Below are 21,057 nucleotides of genomic sequence, written 5' to 3' on the forward strand. Positions count from 1 at the left end.
TACAAATGCCCGAGAGCAGCCTACCAAGTCAGCACTCTTTAGGATTCTAGATTAGGTACTGGAATTAAAAGGGAAAAAGGAACACTGTCTGTTTCTTGGTTTCAGTGATGAATTCTGGCTCTTGTATTTGGTCAGACCTGTGTCACCCTGAGTGCCCAGCATTGTGCTAGTAAAGAAGTAGGAACCATTTTCTGTGTTCTCAAGCTTTTAATCTAGTTAAGGAGGGGACACTTGAATTTCTAGGCAGCCCAGAGTCAAAAAGCTGAACTGTGGGAAAACAGAACACTTCCTGCTTTTAAGGGATAAGACACTCAAATTAGAACACTTTCACTGATTTTTTTTTCTTTTGGCTTCCAGCATTTTTTTTTTTTTTTTTAGTCTTTAATTACTCTTCCAAAGTACTTTCATAGCACTATTCAAAAAGGATATTTGTAAGTTTTAGAAGTATGAACTCGAATCACCCAGTTACCTTGGAAGCCTATTTAATGTACCTTGATGGGGGAGTAATGAAGGAAAAGGGGGCCCCCTGGGGGCAGACCTATTAGTTTGGAGTAGGCCTGAATCAGCACATCTTTGACTCAAAGAGTTTTGATTGATCTAGCATGAATAATTCAAAGACTTAATTTGTATGTTGTACGTAGAAGGAGGAGAATTGGTAATTTGGGGAAAGTAATACTCTTCTTTTTCTGAAATGTACTTTTTTTTTTTTTTTTAATTTTGCCTCCTCTTGCCCAATTTCATGGAAGCTCAATTAGTCCTGAGTAGTGTGCATGCAAAACTCATGTCACCAGAGCATGATAGCAAGTTATCTGCAAGGGTAAGAGTGAGCACTTTGGCCAAGGGAGACCCTTGGCTATACTTCTGACATAAAATGGAAAAAGACTCAGATCACCCCCTGTTGCAGTGCCTGTTGCTGAAACACCAATAAGGTTAATTTTTGCTCTTAGAGGGAGATATACTGTGGGGGATGGAAGTTTAACCAGGTGCCAAATCCTCATCCAAATCTGTCATTTCTCAGTGTTTCTCAGGAGACTAGAGCTTTTCAAAAGACACAAAATTTAGAGCTTTTAATTTTTCATTCCCTATACCCCCGACTCGCAAGCAAGGAAAATGGCCTCACCAGGAAATGGGAAGATGCTTTTTGCATCAGTCATGTTTCCAGAAGAAGGTTAGGTGTTTTATGTGGGAACCAGAACTCAAAACACAATAGAAGGTGTGATGGTTTATGTGTCAGCTTGGCTAGGCTGTAGTACTCAATTATTTAATAAAACACTAATCTAGGTGTTGCTATGAAGCTTTTTGTAGATGAGGTTGATATCTTCCATCAGTTGACTTTCGGTAAAGCACATTGCTCTCAATAACTTGGGTGGGCCTCATGCAATCAGTTGAAGGCCTTAAGAGCAAAAACTGAGGTTTCTCAGACAAGAAGAAATTCTGCCTCAAAACTGCAGCATCAATCCCTGCCTGAGTTTCCAGCCTGCTGGCCTGCCCTGTGGCTTTCAGACTTTCCAGTCTCCACAATCATGTGATACGTATAGAGTTGTAATGTATAATGGAAGGAAAATGATGAAAACAAGAGGTAGGAAGATACCAAGAACAAACATCTTTCTGGCTCTTCCAGGGAGGTCAAAGTAATTAGAAGAAATTCTGGTGATATGAAACATGTATATGATTTAGAACTATGACCCCAAAGTATAAGTATAGACAAATATTGAGGAATTGGGTGGGGATGGGATTTATCATGTAGAGTGATGTGAACCAAATAGTTCTAGGAAGTCCCCTCTTCAAAAAGGGCTTGACTCAAGGGCCAAATTATGAGAATGGCTGTAGAGTGTTGTCACCCATGGGGGCTTAACCTCGGTGGTAGACATGGACATGGCTGGTAGTCCTAGACGCCTGGACATATGCTTCCGAACGTGTAAACTGCAAATTCAGGGACAGAGAGACCGAGAGGTGCTGGGCAGGAAATAGAATGCTCGAGTACAGGGGGGCAGGGTCTTCCTTCTACTCCTCAGTGAAATATATCTAAAAAAATCCTTTTCTGACTAACTGACTCCCTGTGGGGATCTCGGTTAGAAGATGTACTGTGGTCTCTGCTCTTTGCTGTGCTTGGTCTGGTGGTTAACATTCTTTTTCTTCCATTCTTTTTTTTTTTTTTTAAGATTTCATTTATTTATTTGAGAGAGAGAGAACAGGAGGGGAGAGGGGCAGAAGGAAAGGGAGAAACAGCAGACTCCCTGCTGAGCAGGGAGGCTAACGTGGGGCTCAATCCCAGGACCTTGGGATCATGACCTGAGCAGAAGGCAGATGCTTAACTGACTGAGCCACCCAGGCGCCCCAGTTAACATTCTTTTTCAAAGGTGGTTAACATTCATTAGCATTGAGGTCTTTTAAAAACTGGGTCCTGGTTCCCTTCCTGTGGGGAAAGGAGGATGTTATATCTGGGGCAAGTCTGGATCATATATTATTTAAGCAGTGCTTGACTCTCTGAAGCAAACAGAAACAAAGAAAAACTGCAAAGCAGAAACCCTGATAACTGTACCCTGAAGATGTGGCTCATTAGCGCTGAGCGGGTCTTGCCGTTTAGGGCATATACGTGAGGTTAGTTAAGGTCTTCCCCTAGCTGTGGGTAGGATTTTGTTCAGTGTCTGCTATGGATATAACTTCTGGAATAGGCATTTATTTCTATATACAGCTTGGGGGCTCTGGCTAAAAAACCTGAGGGTATTTGGGAATGAAGCCTCAAGACACTTCTCTATTCCTTTGGGAGTGATAAGGTCACATTGGGTTTAACCAAATGTCACAGTGAGATTGATGTATAAAAATGGTGAATGAGCAGTAAATTTATGGCTAGAGTAAGGCTCCTGCAGATCACTGGTTTGTTTTCCTGTATCAGGGAGATAACATCCCTGAACTGTAGGGCTGGGTGGTATTGCTATTGCTATATAGCTTCAGAGAGGCACAATCAGCCTATCACTGCCAACGGGTGTTAGAAGGCGAGGTGAGAGTGGCAAGCTGGCGTGGACTGGAAGTAGTAATAACATTGCCGTGATTGGAAAAATTAGGCTTGAAGCACTTCTGGGGACAGAAGCCTCAAGCTACAGTGAACAAGGGCGAATTTTACTAATTCTTAAGTGGAGTCTCACGTTGACTTCATTTCACTCCTCTTTTGACAGTTGGGTTATTTAGTTGTCTGCTTTAGGAATTAATTTTTGGAATGACATCTGTAGCCCTGGTGGGGGCTGATGAAATTTCTCTCACTGAAATAGAAATCATGTCCAAAATGTCGTTTCCTGACAACAGTAATTAACCTGAATCACACATCAGATAATGCTGGCAAATATGACAGTACAAGAACTTGTGGGAGTTTAAAATGGAAAAGTGGAGAGCAAATAAAACAGGATATCACCTTTTTAAATGAGGTTTCTGCCTTCTTATGAAGTAAATAATAAGTGGGATTCTGTTGTGGTCAGTTTCCTTTTTCACTGGGCAGGTCTGCTTGTGTGTTCATTTCTGTAGGTAACTAGGTGAATCGTGTCTTTGTCTTTGGTGTCAGCTAGAGCTGTCACTGCCTTTGCTCTCATCACTTGCTCCTTTGAGTAACTGTCCAGACATCCACTGTGGCATCACCTCCCTCCCCCCGCAGCCATATGCCCTAGAAAGTCACTCTATCTCTTATACTGGGAATGACAAAATGGTGGCCCTCAGACATGTTTGGTTGCCCTACACGTTATTTTGGAAAATTGTTTGAAACTGGGAGATACAAATAAAAATATTCAAGTGCTGACTTTCCTTGAAACATGGGATGACCTGAGAGGAATGGGCCCTCCTCTACTCATATATGGTGACAACTGCCTGTGATGGGGGGGGGGTGGCGCGTGTGCTCAGTGGGGAGCCTTGGTTTCCCCTGGCTGGACTGAAGCCATTAAGTGGCCCGCCTGTCCCGGGAAACATGTGTTGACATGTGTTTCAATGCATTGGGGATGATTCTAGGTACCAAATGTGAGTAACAGAAACAACTGATTGTATTACTTCAGTCTGTAGTTTATTGGTATGAGAAACTGTAAGCTCTGCAGAGCTGTAGACTTTGTCTCAGTTGTTTTGGTATAACCCCAGTGTTTCCTAAATGTTAAGATAGAAAGGAAACTTACTTAGGAAGACGAACCTGGCAGGGCCATGCAAGATGCTTAGAGAAGGGTGCTGAGTGCTTGAGAAAGACCATCACCTTAAGTCAGGGCTGAGAACATAGATGAAAATGGTGGCAGGGGAACAGAGAAAGGTGGCTCTGGGACATAATTCAAGGGAAAAGCCTTGGGATTTAGACTTGGTAGGAGGGAAAGGAGAAAAGGGAACAGTGAGTGTGGAGCCTTCAGGGCAGCGGTGCCAGTAACAGAGCGAGGAGGCGGTAGGTCCCAGGGTCCCCCTGCTCCCCCAGTCCCAGCCTTCAGATGCGAAAGCATTTGAGGCTTAATTGTATTCCTGATGTAGCTAATGCTAATAGCTACTCTCAGAATTTTTCCCTTCTGTCTTTGACCCCAGGGCTAAGACCATCAAGAATACAGTCTCCGTGAATCTGGAACTGACAGCGGAAGAATGGAAGAAGAAATACGAAAAAGAGAAAGAGAAAAACAAGACTCTGAAGAACGTTATCCAGCATCTGGAGATGGAGCTAAACAGATGGAGAAATGGTAAGGAAGAATGGAGAGGAAGAATGAGGCATGAGTGTGTGTGTTCCTTCTCCTGGGACAGCTGGTATCCTGGGACACTTGGGAAGGAGGGGATGATGGCAGAGCTTGGTCCTGCCTTGCAACAACCTGTGTGAATGAGCAATGTGTTCTCATTGCCTAGCACAGCTCCCCTCCCCCCCCCCCCCGCCAACCCCATCCCTTGGCTGACAGGTGTGCTTAGTTGTGGGCAAGTGACTATTTGCAAGGTTGCCTTAATCTATTTCCAATGAGATGCTCCTCTGTCTGTTAGTGTAATTCTCTCTGGTAGCCACGTTTGAGGTTTTGAGGGCAGCGTCTGAGACTTTGTGGCTCAGACTGCTTTTGATTAAATGAAAAATGTCATTCTCTCCTATGTGAGTTTTGTAATTGACTTGGGGTTAAAAGTTACCGCTGGCAAATATTTGCATTTTGGGGGGGCCAACTGCTCTTCATGCTCTGCTTCTTCAGAGCCAGAAATAGAGGATTCCTGAAGCAGCCTTGTGCTAAAATGGAGTCTTATAGGCTTATTTCGTGACTAGTTCCCCCCCAAACACATTCTCTTTGTTTTACTCAAAGAAAATATCTCAGAGAGCTGACACACACTGGGTGGGTGGGTTGTGGGTGAGGCGTTGAAGAGGGTTTCCAGATCCAAGTGCAGACAGATTATTTCGGAAATTTTAGCATTGTGATGGAATTAGAAGGTATAAGTCTTTTTTTTTTTTTTTTTAACTGAAATAATAGGCAGGTTGGTGTGTTTGTAGGGGCAGAGTGGATAGATGGAGATTCAGGCTCTTTGCCTTTGCGTCCACCATGTATTTCAGGCACTGCCCTAGACCTTAGTCTCTTGGGCAAGCGTAGGAGCCTGGGGTCTGCCAGGCAGGATGGGGGTGGAACCCGCCTGTGTGTAACTGCAGAGTTAGCGGCAGATCTTCTTGTGATTCTATGTTTGCCACTGTTTTTTGCTAGGAAAGGTGGGGTGCCAATGACCTACTATTCAATGGAAAAACAATTGCGAAGCAAAGCAGGATTCAAGAGAGGTTCAAGAAATGACCTAGTAGCCTAAATAACACAATTCTTTTTGGGAGATTTTCTAGCTGCACACATGTTTTGAAAGCTGCTAGAATAATTGAATAATTCAGCACCTGGGGCCGGTGGATGATTCCTTGCGATTTGGCAGGAGCTAGGAGAGTGGGGAGGAATGGTTGGCAAGGTGAGGAGCAGCCGTATGAAATTTTGTTCTATTTCTGGGATCCTCTTGGGTCAGTTCTCTGCTGGGCAACTGGAACATTCAGTAACACCTTTTGGTACAGGGAGGGGGGCTGGCCTTAGAACATTGAGCAGTGGGCAGCTAGCCTTGTTGTTTTCTCTTCTGTCCTGTCCCTTGCCAAGCTCTCACCCTGCAGTCCTCCATCCCTCCACCAACTCTGTCCTCTGGGGTTGGCCCGCTGCCCTGTTTGCCTAACTCACCCTCCTGCCTGGCACTCTCTCCTTGATTTTGGACTTTTAACTTGGCATCATTTTAATTGTTTGTCCCACTTCATCCACCTTGCAGATCTACTTAGAAGTACACTGTTTTCCATGTCCCGCAGGGTGAGATTCTACATAAGCCCTTACGTACATAATTTAGGAAAACTCATGTATGGTTTCTGGCACATGATAGACTTTCATAGATGTGTGTTATGTAAGCATGTGTTTAATCCATTGCTGGAGTGGAAAGGGTGAGCCGTCAGTCATGGTCTCTGCCCTTACAGAGCTTACAGTCTGATGGGGGAGACAGACTCCAGCCACAATCAATAAACGTATCTATGCTGCATACCAAAAAGGGAAAGGATAAGGTACTAACTTATTATAATGGGCCCTGACCTTGATTGAGAAGTTAGTGAAGGTTTCCCCCGGTAAGCCACCTAGGGAGTAAGCAACCTAGGGAATAAGATCTGAGAGAAAGAGAGCAGTTAGGAGCAGCAAGGTAGAAGTGGGGGTTGGTGTGGAGGAAGCCACATTTACAACATCCCGAGGGGCAACTTTGAGGGGGGCAGCAGCAGGAAGGCCAGTGTGGCGAGCTGGGGCAGGGCAGTACTGGCCTGAGTTGGGTGGGAGGGGTAGGCAGGCCTGTTCTGTGCAGGGCTAAAGAGTTTTGGTTCAGGATTTTGGCAATTATCTAGGAAGCAATGAGAAGCCCTTCAAGGATATTCCACTGAAGATCATATGATAAGATTTGCATTTTTGAAGATCCATTGGTTGTGTTGGAGAATGGACTAGAGAGTGTAGGAGAAGGGCCAGGAACAAGGATGGTCTTCCAGAGATGGGGTTACAGTAGTTGAACTGAGAGACAGGGCAATAGCAAGAGAGAGACATGGATGGACCAGAGAGGTATTTAGGAGGTAAAATCAGCAGGGCTTGGTGAGGAGCTGGCTACAGAGAGACAGAGTGCCAAGTTGTCCGGCTTGCTGTGTTGGATGGAGGGTGGAACCATTTACTGAAAAAAGAAATGCCAGAGAAGAACCAGACTGGAGACAAGGGAGATGTGGAGGGGAGTTCGAGGGGCCTGTGGAACATCCGGGTGAAAATGTCAAATAAGAAGTTAGGTCAAAGGGTTTAGAGCTCAGAGGCACTGGCTGAGCTAGGGAAAGAAATGTGAGTTGAGCTTTAAGAAGTACATAAAGGCATAGGTAGGGGTGAGGGCCTCTGTAGAGAGAGGGCAGGGAAGAGAAGAGGGAGAGAGAGTCTTGAGAGAGACCCCCCCTCCATGGTTACCATGTAGTCACTGAGTGAATGTAATAGAGAAGGGGATCTGCAGAGCTCTCCTGTCCTCCCAAGCTAACATTTATGTTTTAAAGATAATTTTTGGGGGGGCACCTGGGTGGCTCAGTCCATTAAGCGTCTGCCTTGGGCTCAGGTCATGATCCCGGGGTCCTGGGATTGAGTCTCATATTGGGCTCCTTGCTCGGCAGGAAGTCTGTTTCTCCCTCTGCCTGCTGATCCCCCGGCTTATGCACTCTCCCTCTCTCTCTCTGACAAATAAATAAATAAAATCTAAAAAAAAAAAAAAAAAAAAAAGGATAAGTTTTCTGAAAGCAAAAGTTTTCAAATGTAGAGAACCAACTTCAGTGATACAAATTTGAGGCTGGAAGTGAGGCAGGTGGTGGCATCCCGGAGCTGGTCCTTGGAGCAGCTGTGAGTGAAGGACTGTCTCAAGGACTAACTATGTCCCGCATACAACAAAAACAACCCCCGGCTTTTTGTTATGCTAGAAGGCTCACCCGAGGTGGCTCAGTCGCTGACGGAGCAGGGATCTGAACGTAAGGCAACTTTTGCAGGTCTGCTGTCTCTCTACTGCCTGTGCGGTCTGCATACAGCCCAAGTGGTTTGTGTTCAGGCCAGTTAGAGGAGCGTGAAAAATGCCACACCAGGAGAGAAGGGACCGGAAACTCCTTGGCAGTGTCCCGCGCACCAGGCCTAATTCCTCATCGTCATGAGAACGTGGCTGGTTCGTGTCAACTGGAGAGCTGGGAGTTTGGGAGGTGAAGTTGAGAAAGAGGTGGTGCCCTCCACTAAAACCCAAGTGACAGGGTATTTACAGCTTTCTTTTGGAATTTGACCCACACCTTGGCTCTGAACTTGTAGGAGGCAGCCACTGAGTTCACCTCAGCGAATCCTGGGTGTTGATGTTTGCACATTGTGGGCTGAACAACTGAAAGCAGCACGGCCCATTGTATGCATTCTCTGCTGGGAAAGAGAGGTCTGTCTTTGCATGGTGTGTTTATAATTTTAAAAACGTTTGGCTGCTCTAGCTGGGGAAGAGCAAGAGAGAAGGAGCGGAGCTGAGGAAAAGTGTGCAGGTATGTGCACGCTTGTGCTTTCCCCTTTCTGCTGTTCTGTAGACAGAGGCAGGGAAACCAGGGAGTCAGAGAGTGAAAGAACACGCTGTCACCGCGGCAGACCGGGTCCGGGCGGGTCATGGAAGGTGAAGAGGTCCACACAGTTGGTGGTAATGGGACTGTGCAGCAGGAGAGAGCGTTCCCAGCCCAGAGTCATTCAAAAGGTGTGAAACACTACCCTATTCCATGCCTGTAGGCTAGTTCTGCCCCAGACCTCCACCACTACCAATTTGCAATTCCTTCTAGTTTCATGGGCTACTTCAAAATGCGAGCCTGGCAGTTTTCTCCTCTGGACATAGTAGAACATTTGATTCTCAGAATATGGCCACTGACTGGTATATAATTACACCCAGCCTTCATTCATTTCTGCCGTTGGCTTTAAGGCAAGGCTCAGGGCGTATGCGTGCTGGCTTAAAAGGAGGTCATGCCTTGTTTTTATAAAGAAGGAGTAAGGAGAGCCACTCCGCTCCCCACCGTGCCAGGCTCCTTGGGTTGCACGGGATAGGAATTGACCCTGCTTAGGTTAAACAAAACAGGAAAGTATGAGAAGTCTGTGAATGACTCACAGAACCAAAGGACAGCTGAGCAACCAGCCTCATCTGGCAAAGCTGGGACTGTTCCAGAGATGCAGGGCTCATAAGGGACCACACCTGGCGTGAGTCCCCTCTTGAGTTTTCTCCCCCTTCCTTGCATTATTTGGATGGGGGAGGAGGCCCAGGAGAGAAGGGAGATAACTGTGCTTGGTGGTGTGCTTCGGTTGAGGAAGCCCAGGGCCCTCTGCTGTGTCCTCTGACCAAGCCTGCACGTGTTGGGAGAGGTAATTCCTCATAAGGAAGTTGTGGTGCTGAAAGGAAATGGGTGTTGAGTGACTGAAAAACACCTGTCCAGTACAATCTACTAGTGACATCTTGTGGGCTGAAATCGATTGACAGTCCTCGGAATCTGGAAGCTCTGTTGGCAGCTTCAGCCTCAGGGATTTTGTTCAGCCTACCTGCTTAAGGACAGATAGATGGAGTGGGCAGTTGTCGGAAGCAGGATTGTTTTCTTTTTTCCAGCTCTGTTGTTTGTTCATCATATACATGGAAAGGACTTGAACAATCAATCTTATAAATGGGGATAGATTCAGATAGCTGCATTCAGAATGAAGAATGGCTCCCAGTTCACCCTGCCCTGTCCCCTCAGTACATCTGGAAGGCTCTTGATGGGGAGGTTGGGGAGGGAGGGCTGAGGGCCCAGGGCCATGACCCTCAGAAGGGGATGGGCCCACAGTTCCCTGCTGCTGCCAGATCAGTCTTTACACATGCCCTCTTCTCTGATACTTCTTTGAATATTGTCCTTTAAAAAGCAATCCCCCACCATTCCAGCAACCAGTGGTGGGGGGGTGGGAGGGATGGGGTGGCTGGGTGATAGACACTGGGGGAGGGTATGTGCTATGGTGAGCGCTGTGAATTGTGTTAAGACTAATGAATCACAGACCTGTACCGCTGAAACAAATAATACATTATATGTTAAAAAAAAAAAAAGATAGTAGGAGGGGAAAAATGAAGGGGTGGGGAATCAGAGGAGGAGACGAACCATGAGAGACTGTGGACTCTGAGAAACTGAGGGTTTTAGAGGGGAAGGGGGTGGGGGGATGGGTTAGCCTGGTGATGGGTATTAAAGAGAGCACGTACTGAATGGAACACTGGGTGTTATATGCAAACAATGAATCATGGAACACTACATCAAAAACTCATGATGTAATGTATGGTGATTAACATAACATAATAAAAAAAGTATATGTAAGCCATGTAAGTGGGATTGTATCTCTTATGAACCAACACTTGGGCCTTGAAATATCAACTAACAGTCGGTATTTGATATTAAGAAGTGACTGTGTGTGATATTAATTAGTTACTGAGCACCTTGAAAAGATCTGTACTACATATAGCAATTTTTTAAGCATTTTCAGATTTATTTAATTTTTGTAACACTAAGATAAGGTATAAACATTATGCTAACTGAATTAAGACACAAAAGGCTAGCAATTGTGTGATTCCACTTAATATGAAGTATTTAGAGTAGTCAGATTCATTGAGACAGAGAGTAGAATGGTGGTTGCCAGAAGCTGGGTAGAGGGGAAAATAAGGTGATCTTTTTAAGGGGAACAGAGTTTTAGTTTTGCAGGATGGAAAATTTCTGGAGATTATGGTGATGGTTGCACAACAACGTGAACTCAACTATATACTTCAAAATGGTTAAAATGGTAAATTTTAAGTTACGTATATCTTACTATAATTTAAAAAATGTCCATGTTAAAAAGGGCCATAAAATGGAAAATAAATTTTTGAACCATTAAAAAAAAAAAAAAGCAATCCCGTTTTACAGGGGCTTAAGTCAGAAAAGGAGGCCCTGAAAATCCAGGTGTCAGAAGTGCAGGGAAATGACCCAACAATAGGGCTCATCTGCAGGGTCTCTTGAATAATTAAATATAATATTAAATAACAGAATGGATGTAGATTTACCCCGTCTGCTGAAGTCATGCAAAGAAATGATTTCATCACGGACTGGGAAGGCGTGGAAAAATCAGCAATCTCTAGAACAGACTTGTTCTTCACAATTTAAACCCTGCCAGGCCAGCAGGCTTGGTTTCCCTAACTGGCTAAATCTGCAACCTGGAGTCTGATCACGGGCTTTGTGGGACCGGGTGGCCTCCATGGCTCACACACAATTTGTTCTTTTAGCATTAAAGATATGGAAGATGGTGCCTGCCTCTCTCCCGTCCCCCACCTTGGATTCATGACTACAGTAGATGCACAGAAGTCAGCGTTTCATCTGAGACATCTGATTTGTTAGGCGCTCTTCTTTTGAGAGCATAGGCAAACACTAATAGAAATACCACTAAGAGAATGGTGGGGGCTATTCAAGTGGTCAGGACTGTAGAGAGATTTCAGAGTCCTGGGTAACCAGTTTATTAGAAAATTACTCTAGGGGTACCTGGGTGGCTCAGTCATTAAGTGTCTGCCTTTGGCTGAGGTCATGATCCCAGGGTCCTGGGATCAAGCCCTACATCGGGCTCCCTGCTCAGCGGGGAGCCTGCTTCTCCCTCTCCCACTCCCCCTGCTTGTGTTCCCTCTCTCGCTCTCTCTCTGTCAAATAAATTAAAAAAAAAAAAAATCTAAAAAAAAAAAAAGAAAATTACTCTAGAAGGGATTAGAGAATGTCTTAAGCTGCTTACAATATTTTTAGGAACTAAGGTGAGAGATGCTATTTGTGTGCAAAATAATCCCATAAAGGAATGACTTTTTTTTTTTTTTTTAAACCTCACATTTATGTCTTGACATCCAGCTGCTCTTACCCATCTGGCAACTTAAAGATTTCCTTTTAGTTTCTTTGATATAGAAATTACCTACCATTAGGTCCGCCACTGGGCCTGTTTAATTGGTATTAAAAGAAAGCACGTCCTTTGCCTGATCTGCTGTGGTTTCTGACGGAAGCTGTGAGTGACCAGCCAATCTCTGCCCGTGGAGTTGCTGAGAGAATGCAATTACCTTTCTATGTCCTCCAGAGGCTTTAGGGACTCAATTTATGAAAAGGATAACTAGCTCGTTGCTATTTCATGTGTGAAATTTTAATGAATTACTGGCAGTCTAATGGTTTTCTTTCTTTTTTTTTTTTTTTGGAAAAAACAAAAAACCAAAAAGCCTTTTTTAGAATTTTTAACTAATAGCCCTAACGAGTATTTTTGATTAATCTGTCATTCTTGTTTATTTCAATTGATGGATTTTTACTTTTTTGTAGAAACGCTATTTATGCCCTCGGGAGGTTTTCATTTTATAATTAAAATGCTCTGCAAACCATGTAGGTGTGCTCCAAGTGAATGGTCCTGTGTACACACAAATCTTTTTAGTCCTTAAAGGTAATTACATCTGACAATAGGAAATGCCAGAATGCTTATTTAAAGAAGGGAAAGGTTTCTAGTGGGAGTGGGGGAAGCTTTCATTGTAGGAAATCAGATGCTTTACAGTATTATAAGCTCTTTCCCTATAGACAGCAGGTATAAAGCCTCAGGGCATGAACTAAGAGAAATTTGCTTTTAATGCAAAAAGGGGAATAAAAATAAAAATAGATGCGCCTCTTCATTTGGTGGTCCTTTCCGATCCCCACCACAAGATTATAGGACATTTTTTTTTTTCCTCCAGGGTTTGTTTGCAGCTGTCTGCCTTGTTACAATCAGTTGTTCCGTAATCGCCTCGTGGGGGCTTCTCTGGAGACTCAGTCCACTGCAGTGCAGGGAATATTCTCGATTAACGTGGTGAGATTGCCATGGAGACAGATTGTCGAGTGTCAGGTCTCTCATAGCGTTGGGAATTTACAATCCCCAGGCGTGTTTGTGAGCTGGACAGTGTAGTTAGCAGGGAGGCTTCTGGAAGTCATTTCCTCGGTCCTTTGAAGGGTAGCAGTGTTTGGGGAAACCAGTCCTCGGTTCCTCTCTGGGCAGGAGCTGTGCTCTCCCACAGCAGCCTGCTGCTTTTGTTCCTGCTTGTTGCTGCTTTGTTCTCCTCGGCCTGAACGGTTGCTGTAAAAAATAATCCTGACTGCCTGACCTTTGGAATATAAACTGGGAAGAGCTCATTGTTTAGATGCAGCTTTGTAGGGGACATGTTGATGCTTTGATTCATAGAATTGTTTAAGAGAAACCAGAAAGTCTGCTGTAGGTTTTGAATATTGTTTTAGTAATAATAAAAATAAAGCTGAAAGGGACTTGGCGTAGCTACATTGTGTTTTATTTTTGGAACTGAGATACAACCACAAAGGTATTGCGAAGACCTCAGGAACAATAATCTCAGAATAAGTAAAAATATTTGCAAAGCCTGAAGAGTTGACAATTTGTTAGGGAGAGGACAGGGTAAGAGATGGACCTTAATAATACCTTTTGTGTTTTTCTTTTTTCTTTTTTTTACATATACTATGTTAATTAAATCTTTAAAACAATACCATGTTAAAGGCATTATTTATTTATTTTTTCCTTTACGAAAAAGCAAACCAAGAGGTGAAGCAGGAGATGGGCTTGTGATTAGTCAGTGAAGAGGTGCAGTGTGGCTCAGCATCCTGCCACAGCACTGGAGATGTTATGCGGTTTGTTGATTACTCTCAGGGTGCCTTGTAGCAGCATTGGCTGGCTTGATGGACCACGCTCTTCTTGGACAACTCTGGTACTCAGTGATGCTGTGATTCCTCAGTGGGACAAGAGGGCAGATTTAGGGTCCCTTGCTGCTGGGTTATAGGGGTTCATCCCTGGGCTCCTTGGCTCACTACAGCCTCGTGGTGGCACTGACTCTCAGCCATGTGGAACCAAAAAACACGGGGACTGCGTCTCTTCCAACTGTGTTTGTATCTCACCTCTGTACTTGGGGCCAGTTGGCATAGGATAATAGGACTATGTTCTGCCTGGTTTCTGGTCTAGTACGGTTAAGAATTTCACCATCATGCTTAAGCTGAAAGATTCAATTCGTGTTGCACTGGATTGCCCTGTTCACAAAGTTCAGAAGGTAGAGCTGAAAAATTAGAGATATGGTCATAACCCAAATAGGGGAAAGATTTACGAAAATGTTCGTGGTCAGTTTCTCTGGAGAAGGAACAGAATTGGGAGGTAGGGGTGAAGGAGGGCTTTATAGTTTTTGTGTATGTAATCTGTGGTTAGAAAAAGATAGATATATATATTTAAGCAAAAAAAAAAATCCTTGGGAACTAGAACATGGTACTGCTTTTATAGCCTGTGGATTTAGCAGGCTGTACAGAATATAGATCCTTTAATTGAGTGAAATCCAGTCTGCACACTAAGGTCGTTGATGGATGTTTTAAACTAGGAATTGGAACTGAATGAAATATTGATTTGGTTCAGGTTCAGTTCAAAGGCTACTCTGATATTCTGGTTTTGTTTCAGGTCAATAATTTTAGAAAAAGGCGTAGGTACAGTACGGTCTAGTTGAGCTTCAGATGAAAAAAGGGTTGACTCAGTCTTAAATTCAGCAAAGGAATACTTTATTCCAGGTTCTGCTTCAAATGGAACTGTGATCCAAAAACGAAATCACTGGATGTTAATTTTATGGGACAGGGAGGCCTTCCTACCATTTTGTAATTATCAGGTGAGATAATGAAATCTTAAGCAGCAAAGCTAACCCATCACAGAGTGTTTTGTTTATATTGAGATAAATGTGTACAATGTTCAGGTGGCTTCCTTGAGGCATGATGCATACTGCTAATGAAGCCACAGATGAGGGGATCCAGTTTTTTTGGGTTTTTTTTGTGTGTGTGGGTGGTGTTTTTTTTTTTTTTTTTTTTGAGAAATTTCCTTTGTCTTAGGGCAGTTTTCCTCGGGACTTTCCACAAAATGCATTTTATGGGCTGAGAACTGGGTGAGGCTTGGAACATTGCAGATGCTCACTGATTGTAGCAAACGGAGTATGAAGTTGATGGTAAACATTGTGATGGAAAAGTGTATTTGGTTTTGGTTTGCTTTCCAAAAAGATGTTTGAGAGACTCAGTTGGGCCACATGGTTTTCATAGACTCCTTTTTATGCAGTCTGTCTTTACAACGTGATTTTCTTGCTGGGGCTGGCCACTGACCAGCTTGAGAACTTCACTTTTCCCCCTCAATTTGAATAGTCAAGTTTGTTAATGCTTCCTTCAAAGGCCTGGACAAACACTGCTCTGCAGATCGAGAAGTGGTATGTGCTAGTCTGCAAACTGAGAAGTGGTATGCAGGGTCTCTGCACGATATTCTGGATTGGCTGCTTTTTCTTTCGTGGGTTTACTTGATATCATAAGAAATTATTTCATTTGAACTCTCCAGATGAGCCAATTAATTCTGACCTCCTAGGGGAGAGGATGGTAGTAGAATGTGTGTTTGTGCTATGTCGGTCAGAGCTCCTGGTTCCAGGGCTACCCTGGTTTTCTCCTTCAGTTTTGGAAACTCTCAGATTCAGAGGATTATGGCCCTGCAGTGTTCTCTTCAATAGTGGTGAATTTCCTTGATTTGGCTGTTTCTCCTAATGAAATTGTGACCTAATTAATTGGTAATTAAGATGCCTCAGAGGTTTGTTTCCCTGTGAATCAACCACTAGATAGAATGTGATTCTAGTAAAACCCCAGAATATTCCCCCAACAAAGGAAAGTGTATGCAAGCTGTATTAGTTAAGAGTGGTTGGTGGTGCCAGTGTACTTAAGTGATGCATCACAAGACAGGAAGTATTATATAGCCTTCTTCTTCCTTAGACTGGTTTTGGTCAGTTAACTAAAACCTTTCTTGTCAAATAGAAAGAACACAAGCTCCAACTCTCTACAGTAACTCTTTATTGTGTCCTCTGTGTCTTTTCATGGGAGTGGCTATTTTTGGAACTCTTCCTGTAGAGTTACATGCTGAATTTCTTCAATCCCCAAATCCTCTTGTGCTTTGCAGGAGAAGCTGTGCCTGAGGATGAACAGATCAGTGCTAAGGACCAGAAGACCCTGGAGCCCTGTGATAACACCCCCATCATAGACAATATTGCTCCTGTTGTTGCTGGCATCTCTGCAGAGGAGAAGGAGAAGTATGATGAGGAGATCTCCAGTCTCTACAGACAGCTGGATGATAAGGTCTGTAGCCAGAGATTATAGTCTTCACTCCGGCACCTAGACTAAAGGTGGCAGGTCCTAGAGCTATTGGCCAGAAGCAGCTTCAAGCCCCATGGGACTGATGCGGGGCTGCAAGTCTGATGTTTATGTCTGTCTTCCTAATATCTACCCGAGCTCTTGATTGGGCAGACTCAGGGAACTTGAATCTTGTGGAATGGAAACTTCCATGGAAGTTTGATTGGAAGACTGGAGAGTTGGTCTAGATAGAGAGATAGTCTTCACTTCTGGACATGGGACCGGGGCTAATCACTGCATGAGAGTGGGGGTGGCGTGAGTGTGCATGATCTTTGTGTAATTGTCCCTTCTATTTTTCTCTGGGCCTGCACCTCACCTCTTGAAAACTTCAACAGTAGTGCCAGCTCTAGGGGCAGGGTGGTGTCTTCTAAAGCTGAATGTGTTCTTTCATCATGTAGCTCTCAGGCCCTGGGATGAGGAACCAATGGTAGTGGCGTGTGGTCTGACAGCTTTTCCTTTACTGGTAAATCTGTTTTCAGGGGCATATTCCTGAATGAAGTAGTTTGGACATGCTGTCCGGTTTGTCCAATTTTATGGCAAACTTTCGGGACTCAAATAGTCATGTAAATGCACAGGTTGGACCAGAGGAAAAGAGACCGTGGAGAACAGTGTATATCGTTCATCCCCAGTGAAGGTCGGGTTAGGAATCCCAGAGGCATAGGAAATTAAACTGATGTCTCACGTGATCTTGGCGTATTGCCCTTGGAATATTCTAAATCCTTTCAGTTCATTCCATCAAGGTTGCTGATATTTTTAGTCTGATTTAATCTTTTCTGCTGTGGTTTGGCTCAGAGTGCTTGGGGACACCTCTGGTTTGGCTGAAACAGCTCTGTTATGTTAACATTGTCATTAATCTTATAGGCCTGTCTATTCTGAGCGAAGCTCAGTCTGCATCACCTTTACAAGCAAAATGTGAAGCTAGTTCTGCTTATCTGTGACTCTGGGAATTCACACTGTAACACAGTGGTAAACTGGGGGCCCGCTACCCTCCTGGTAACCTATTTAATGAGATATTCACACCCGTGAGAGCTGGGTTAATTGCCCTTTAGGCACTTGACATACTGTTATCCTTCCATTTCTAACCAGATATGATTATGCAAAACCTCAAAGTAAGAGAAAAAGAAGATCAGTAGTAAGTTAACAGTGTATACAAGTTCTTGATTTCTCCAAAGAAATGCTGTTGTTTAAACATACTGCAATTTTCTTTTTCATTTTAAAATTGAGGGGTTCACTTTAGTAATCCCCAAAGAATTTTGGTTGAGGGATGATAACCTGATTCTATACCTTGCTTTCTGTGAATAGACTCCTGCCATGGTTGGAATTGGGATCATTTACTTTGGTAGCATAAGGAGCTTTCACTGATCCGAGGGAAATGTTAGGGTCTTGAATGCAGCTTCTGAGATGTAGCGATGAGGACTGAGTCATGAGAGGGGAAAATGCCATGCCTTGGGGGTATTCAGTTGGTAGCTGGCGGAGCTGATCCTAGAGTCTCTGCCTCCTGATGACAAGCCTAGGACACTTCCTGTTATATCCTTTTCCTACAGCGCATGCTTTGAAGATCCTCTAAAGCACACATTTCAAGGTTAGCATTTGTGGTCTATCACAGGGGGTTGCTGAGATCTGAGAGAGTACTGAGCCCACAAGCCTCAGCCAGAGAGGGCACCAAAGCTGGTGGTCTGACCTTAGAGACTCTACCCATGGACTGCCTGATTATGTCTTATCAGCTGTCATTCTTATTTGTCCTCCTCTTAAAGGTTTTAGAAGGTATTTCATGCTTCTGTTGAGATAGGTAGTTCGAGACCTTTGAGAAAACATGAGTTGGGACAGGGCATCTTCATAGATTATTGAGTGGTGGAGCTGAAAGTAGGTCCAGGTGAGAAGCTAGCCCAGTTACGTGGGGGTTACATGACTTGCCCAAGTTTGTATCCCCTGTAGGTGGCAGAGGGGGAACGAGGTTGTGTATCTTCTGACTCCCAGTGCTGTGGTATTCGCCCTTTAAATGAGGAACGTGTCAACCCTCATGAATCTAATGAGAACGTGGTGGGAGAGAGACTACACGATCTCCTCCCAGCCGCCCCCTCTGCCCCTCTGTCTTGTCCCAGGGGTCTAAGGACAGGTACTATCCCAGGCAGTACTGTGTGATGGAAAAACATACACTTTGGAGTCAGACCTGTGTCTTAAATAATGCTGAGGCTCGGACTGATGAATGGCCTACCCTGCTGAAGATGTTTTTCTCATCTGCAGCATGGGGCTCATTTCTGTGCCCTCAAAAAGTTGCAGGGGGCATTACAAGTTTCTAGTGTGTAGCAATTGCTCAATAAATAGTAGCTTCTTTCTCTTCTGGGTTCTGTTTACTTAAGAGAGAACACCATCCTATGTGGTATGGGGGCGGTGCAGAGGTGGTTGCAAGCAGGGTTATAAGAAGAGCAAGTTGGTGTTGGCACTGTTTCTTTTATTTCTCAGCTCCAATACTAGTGTTCTATTGGAAATGTGTGAGAGGAATTAAGTGTAAGTAGAAATATGTCGAACCGTATTTCACTAATTACCATTGCAACGAAAACATTTTTTATAATTAAAGGTGGCCAGTGACCAACTGACAGCTCACCATTTCATGTATAAGAAAATTCAAGAATAAGAATATTTTCTGAAAAGTGCTTTGAGATCTGTTATATATGGACTAGGTCTTAAGAGTCAGCATCAGAGTGAGCATGTTCTAAGAAATGCACTTGAATGTATAGATAGAGACTGCACAGCACATTTTATTCTGGGAGTTTTGAAAAAAATTTAAAGATTATGATAGACTCCGCTAATTCCTCGGAGAAGTTGCCTTAACAAAGGGTAAGTGCAATCTTGGAGGGGTCTCTGGTACAAGTGATTCATGTTCTTACAATGTAATCCTTGTTTCCTCACATCCTTCCCAGATGGGCTGGTGGCCCTTGGTTTCTTGCTGTACCTCAAAAATCTTTGCACCTGGCTTTTCACCTGTCAGGGAGGAAGCCTGCACTTTCAGGCTTTGAAGTGAACACAGTCTAAGAACAAAGGGCTGGCTTCATCGTTCTGCTTCTCTCCTGATTTATATCACTTGTAGCCCTTGCTTATATATCCCAGGGGAAGGGATGGTAGCTACCTGATGTTAAACTCCTTGAGTCTTTTATGTTAAGTTGTTTATTATTTATATGCCGAGGAACATAAACACAAAATTGTTCCTGGTAACTGACATTCTAAATTTATAAAGTACAAGAGGAAATAGTCTCCTAGTTGTGCAAGTACCATTTTTTGGCAGCTTCACTCTGGTGTAATTTCCCTAATTCTCCCGCCAGAAATCGGATTTGGGGAGGAAAGTCATGAGCGTTTTATTGAACCATTAAAGAAACATGGGTGTAAAAAGTTCAGTAGAAACAGGGCTCCCCAAACAGAGAGATAAAGCCAAAAGATGTTCTACACAAGGGAAAATGAGATACAGATCCTGTAATCCGGATTTTGGGATTTTTCTTGCTTCACAGAAAGCATTCACTGTGACACTGAGTCCGTCCGATTTAAATATATGCATAGACACGACCAAATAGGTTAGGGAATATCCATCCCATGGACAACTGGGGTTCTGCGACCCAGGGGACGCTTGAGTCCACCCCTGTAACCTCACCTCTGGAAAAGCCAAAAGGTGCGGTGCAGAATTTTTCTTGGCTGCTGTGAGAACGCCTGGGCGGCACAGAGAAGGACCCCAAATACTGACTCTGACTCTACTTGGGTTTAGAGCCTAGAGGTGTTATCAAATAGGATTTTCTCCTGTTTTTAAAGGAGGGTACACATGAAGCCAAGTTGTTCTTTGCTGGCTAGGCTTCAATTTGCATTTGAATTCATGAAAATCTTTGTAGGGAAGGCCAAGCCCCCCGTGGTGAAATGTTGTCTGCCTGCTGCTTTGCCCAGGCTGGGTGGACGACGGCCCCCCGGGAGAGGCACACGTGTTAGCACCGGCCCGGGAGGCGAGGGAGGCGAGGGAGGCGGGGGAGGCGGGGGAGGCGGGCGCCCTGGCTTTTGTGGCAGCAACACCTAGTGGCAGGAAATGAGAGTGAGGGAAGCAAGTTGCCTTTGGGGAGATCATTTCCTACTTTAATGATAGGCCGGAAAGTAAGCATTACTTTCCCCCACTTCCTAGAGTTTTATTTGTTTTGTTTTTTTAGACTGGCAAGAAAATTAACTTCTTTTTAATTTTTTTTAAACATTTTTTTTATTTATTCATTTGACAGAGAGAGACACAGCAAGAGAGGGAACACAAGCAGGGGGAGTGGGAGAGGGAGAAGCTGACTTCCCGCGGAGCAAGGGAGCCCAATGCGGGGCTGGATCCCATGACCTGAGCCAAAGGCAGATGTTTAACAACTGAGCCACTCAGGTGCCCAAGAAAATTAACTTCTAATCAAGAGGGAGATCTGCTAATGCTGAAGATTAATTCTCTAGTGAATGTTTTCCCATCTCTCTAAGTAAGAGATTTGAGGTGGAAATAACGGATCGCTCCTACTGATCTCATGGCAGCATTCCTGGTCATTGATGTGTTTGACGAGATTTGGAATATGAATATATTATAGTGCAGATGGTAGAAATTCACTGCCTTATTTTTTGTTAGCGTCTTTGAATTGGGAGGGATAACTCTAAAGTCCCTTTTGATTCCCAAACCCTAGATCTCTGATTTCTAGATGAACAGGATTTGAGTTGAATGTGTAGGATATTATATATCCCAGAATACCCAGATGTTTCACCTGCTGAGAAAGGTGGGCACAGAGGTATTTTAACCAAATCAAGATCCC

At 44.0% G+C, this 21,057-nt stretch overlaps 1 protein-coding gene across 2 annotated transcripts in view; it reads left to right on the forward strand.

Annotated features, from left to right (window-relative positions):
* Positions 1 to 21,057, forward strand: part of KIF5C (kinesin family member 5C) — a 147,908-nt gene that overhangs the window by 79,983 nt on the left and 46,868 nt on the right. For both annotated transcript variants that reach the window (XM_027589084.2, XM_027589085.2), the window contains exons 11-12: positions 4,540 to 4,688; positions 16,026 to 16,201. In XM_027589084.2, coding sequence (XP_027444885.1) covers positions 4,540 to 4,688; positions 16,026 to 16,201 — 325 coding nt within the window. The remainder of the gene's footprint in view (positions 1 to 4,539; positions 4,689 to 16,025; positions 16,202 to 21,057) is intronic.

This window comes from Zalophus californianus, chromosome 3 (assembly GCF_009762305.2).
Source record: "Zalophus californianus isolate mZalCal1 chromosome 3, mZalCal1.pri.v2, whole genome shotgun sequence".
Lineage (NCBI taxonomy): Eukaryota > Metazoa > Chordata > Mammalia > Carnivora > Otariidae > Zalophus > Zalophus californianus.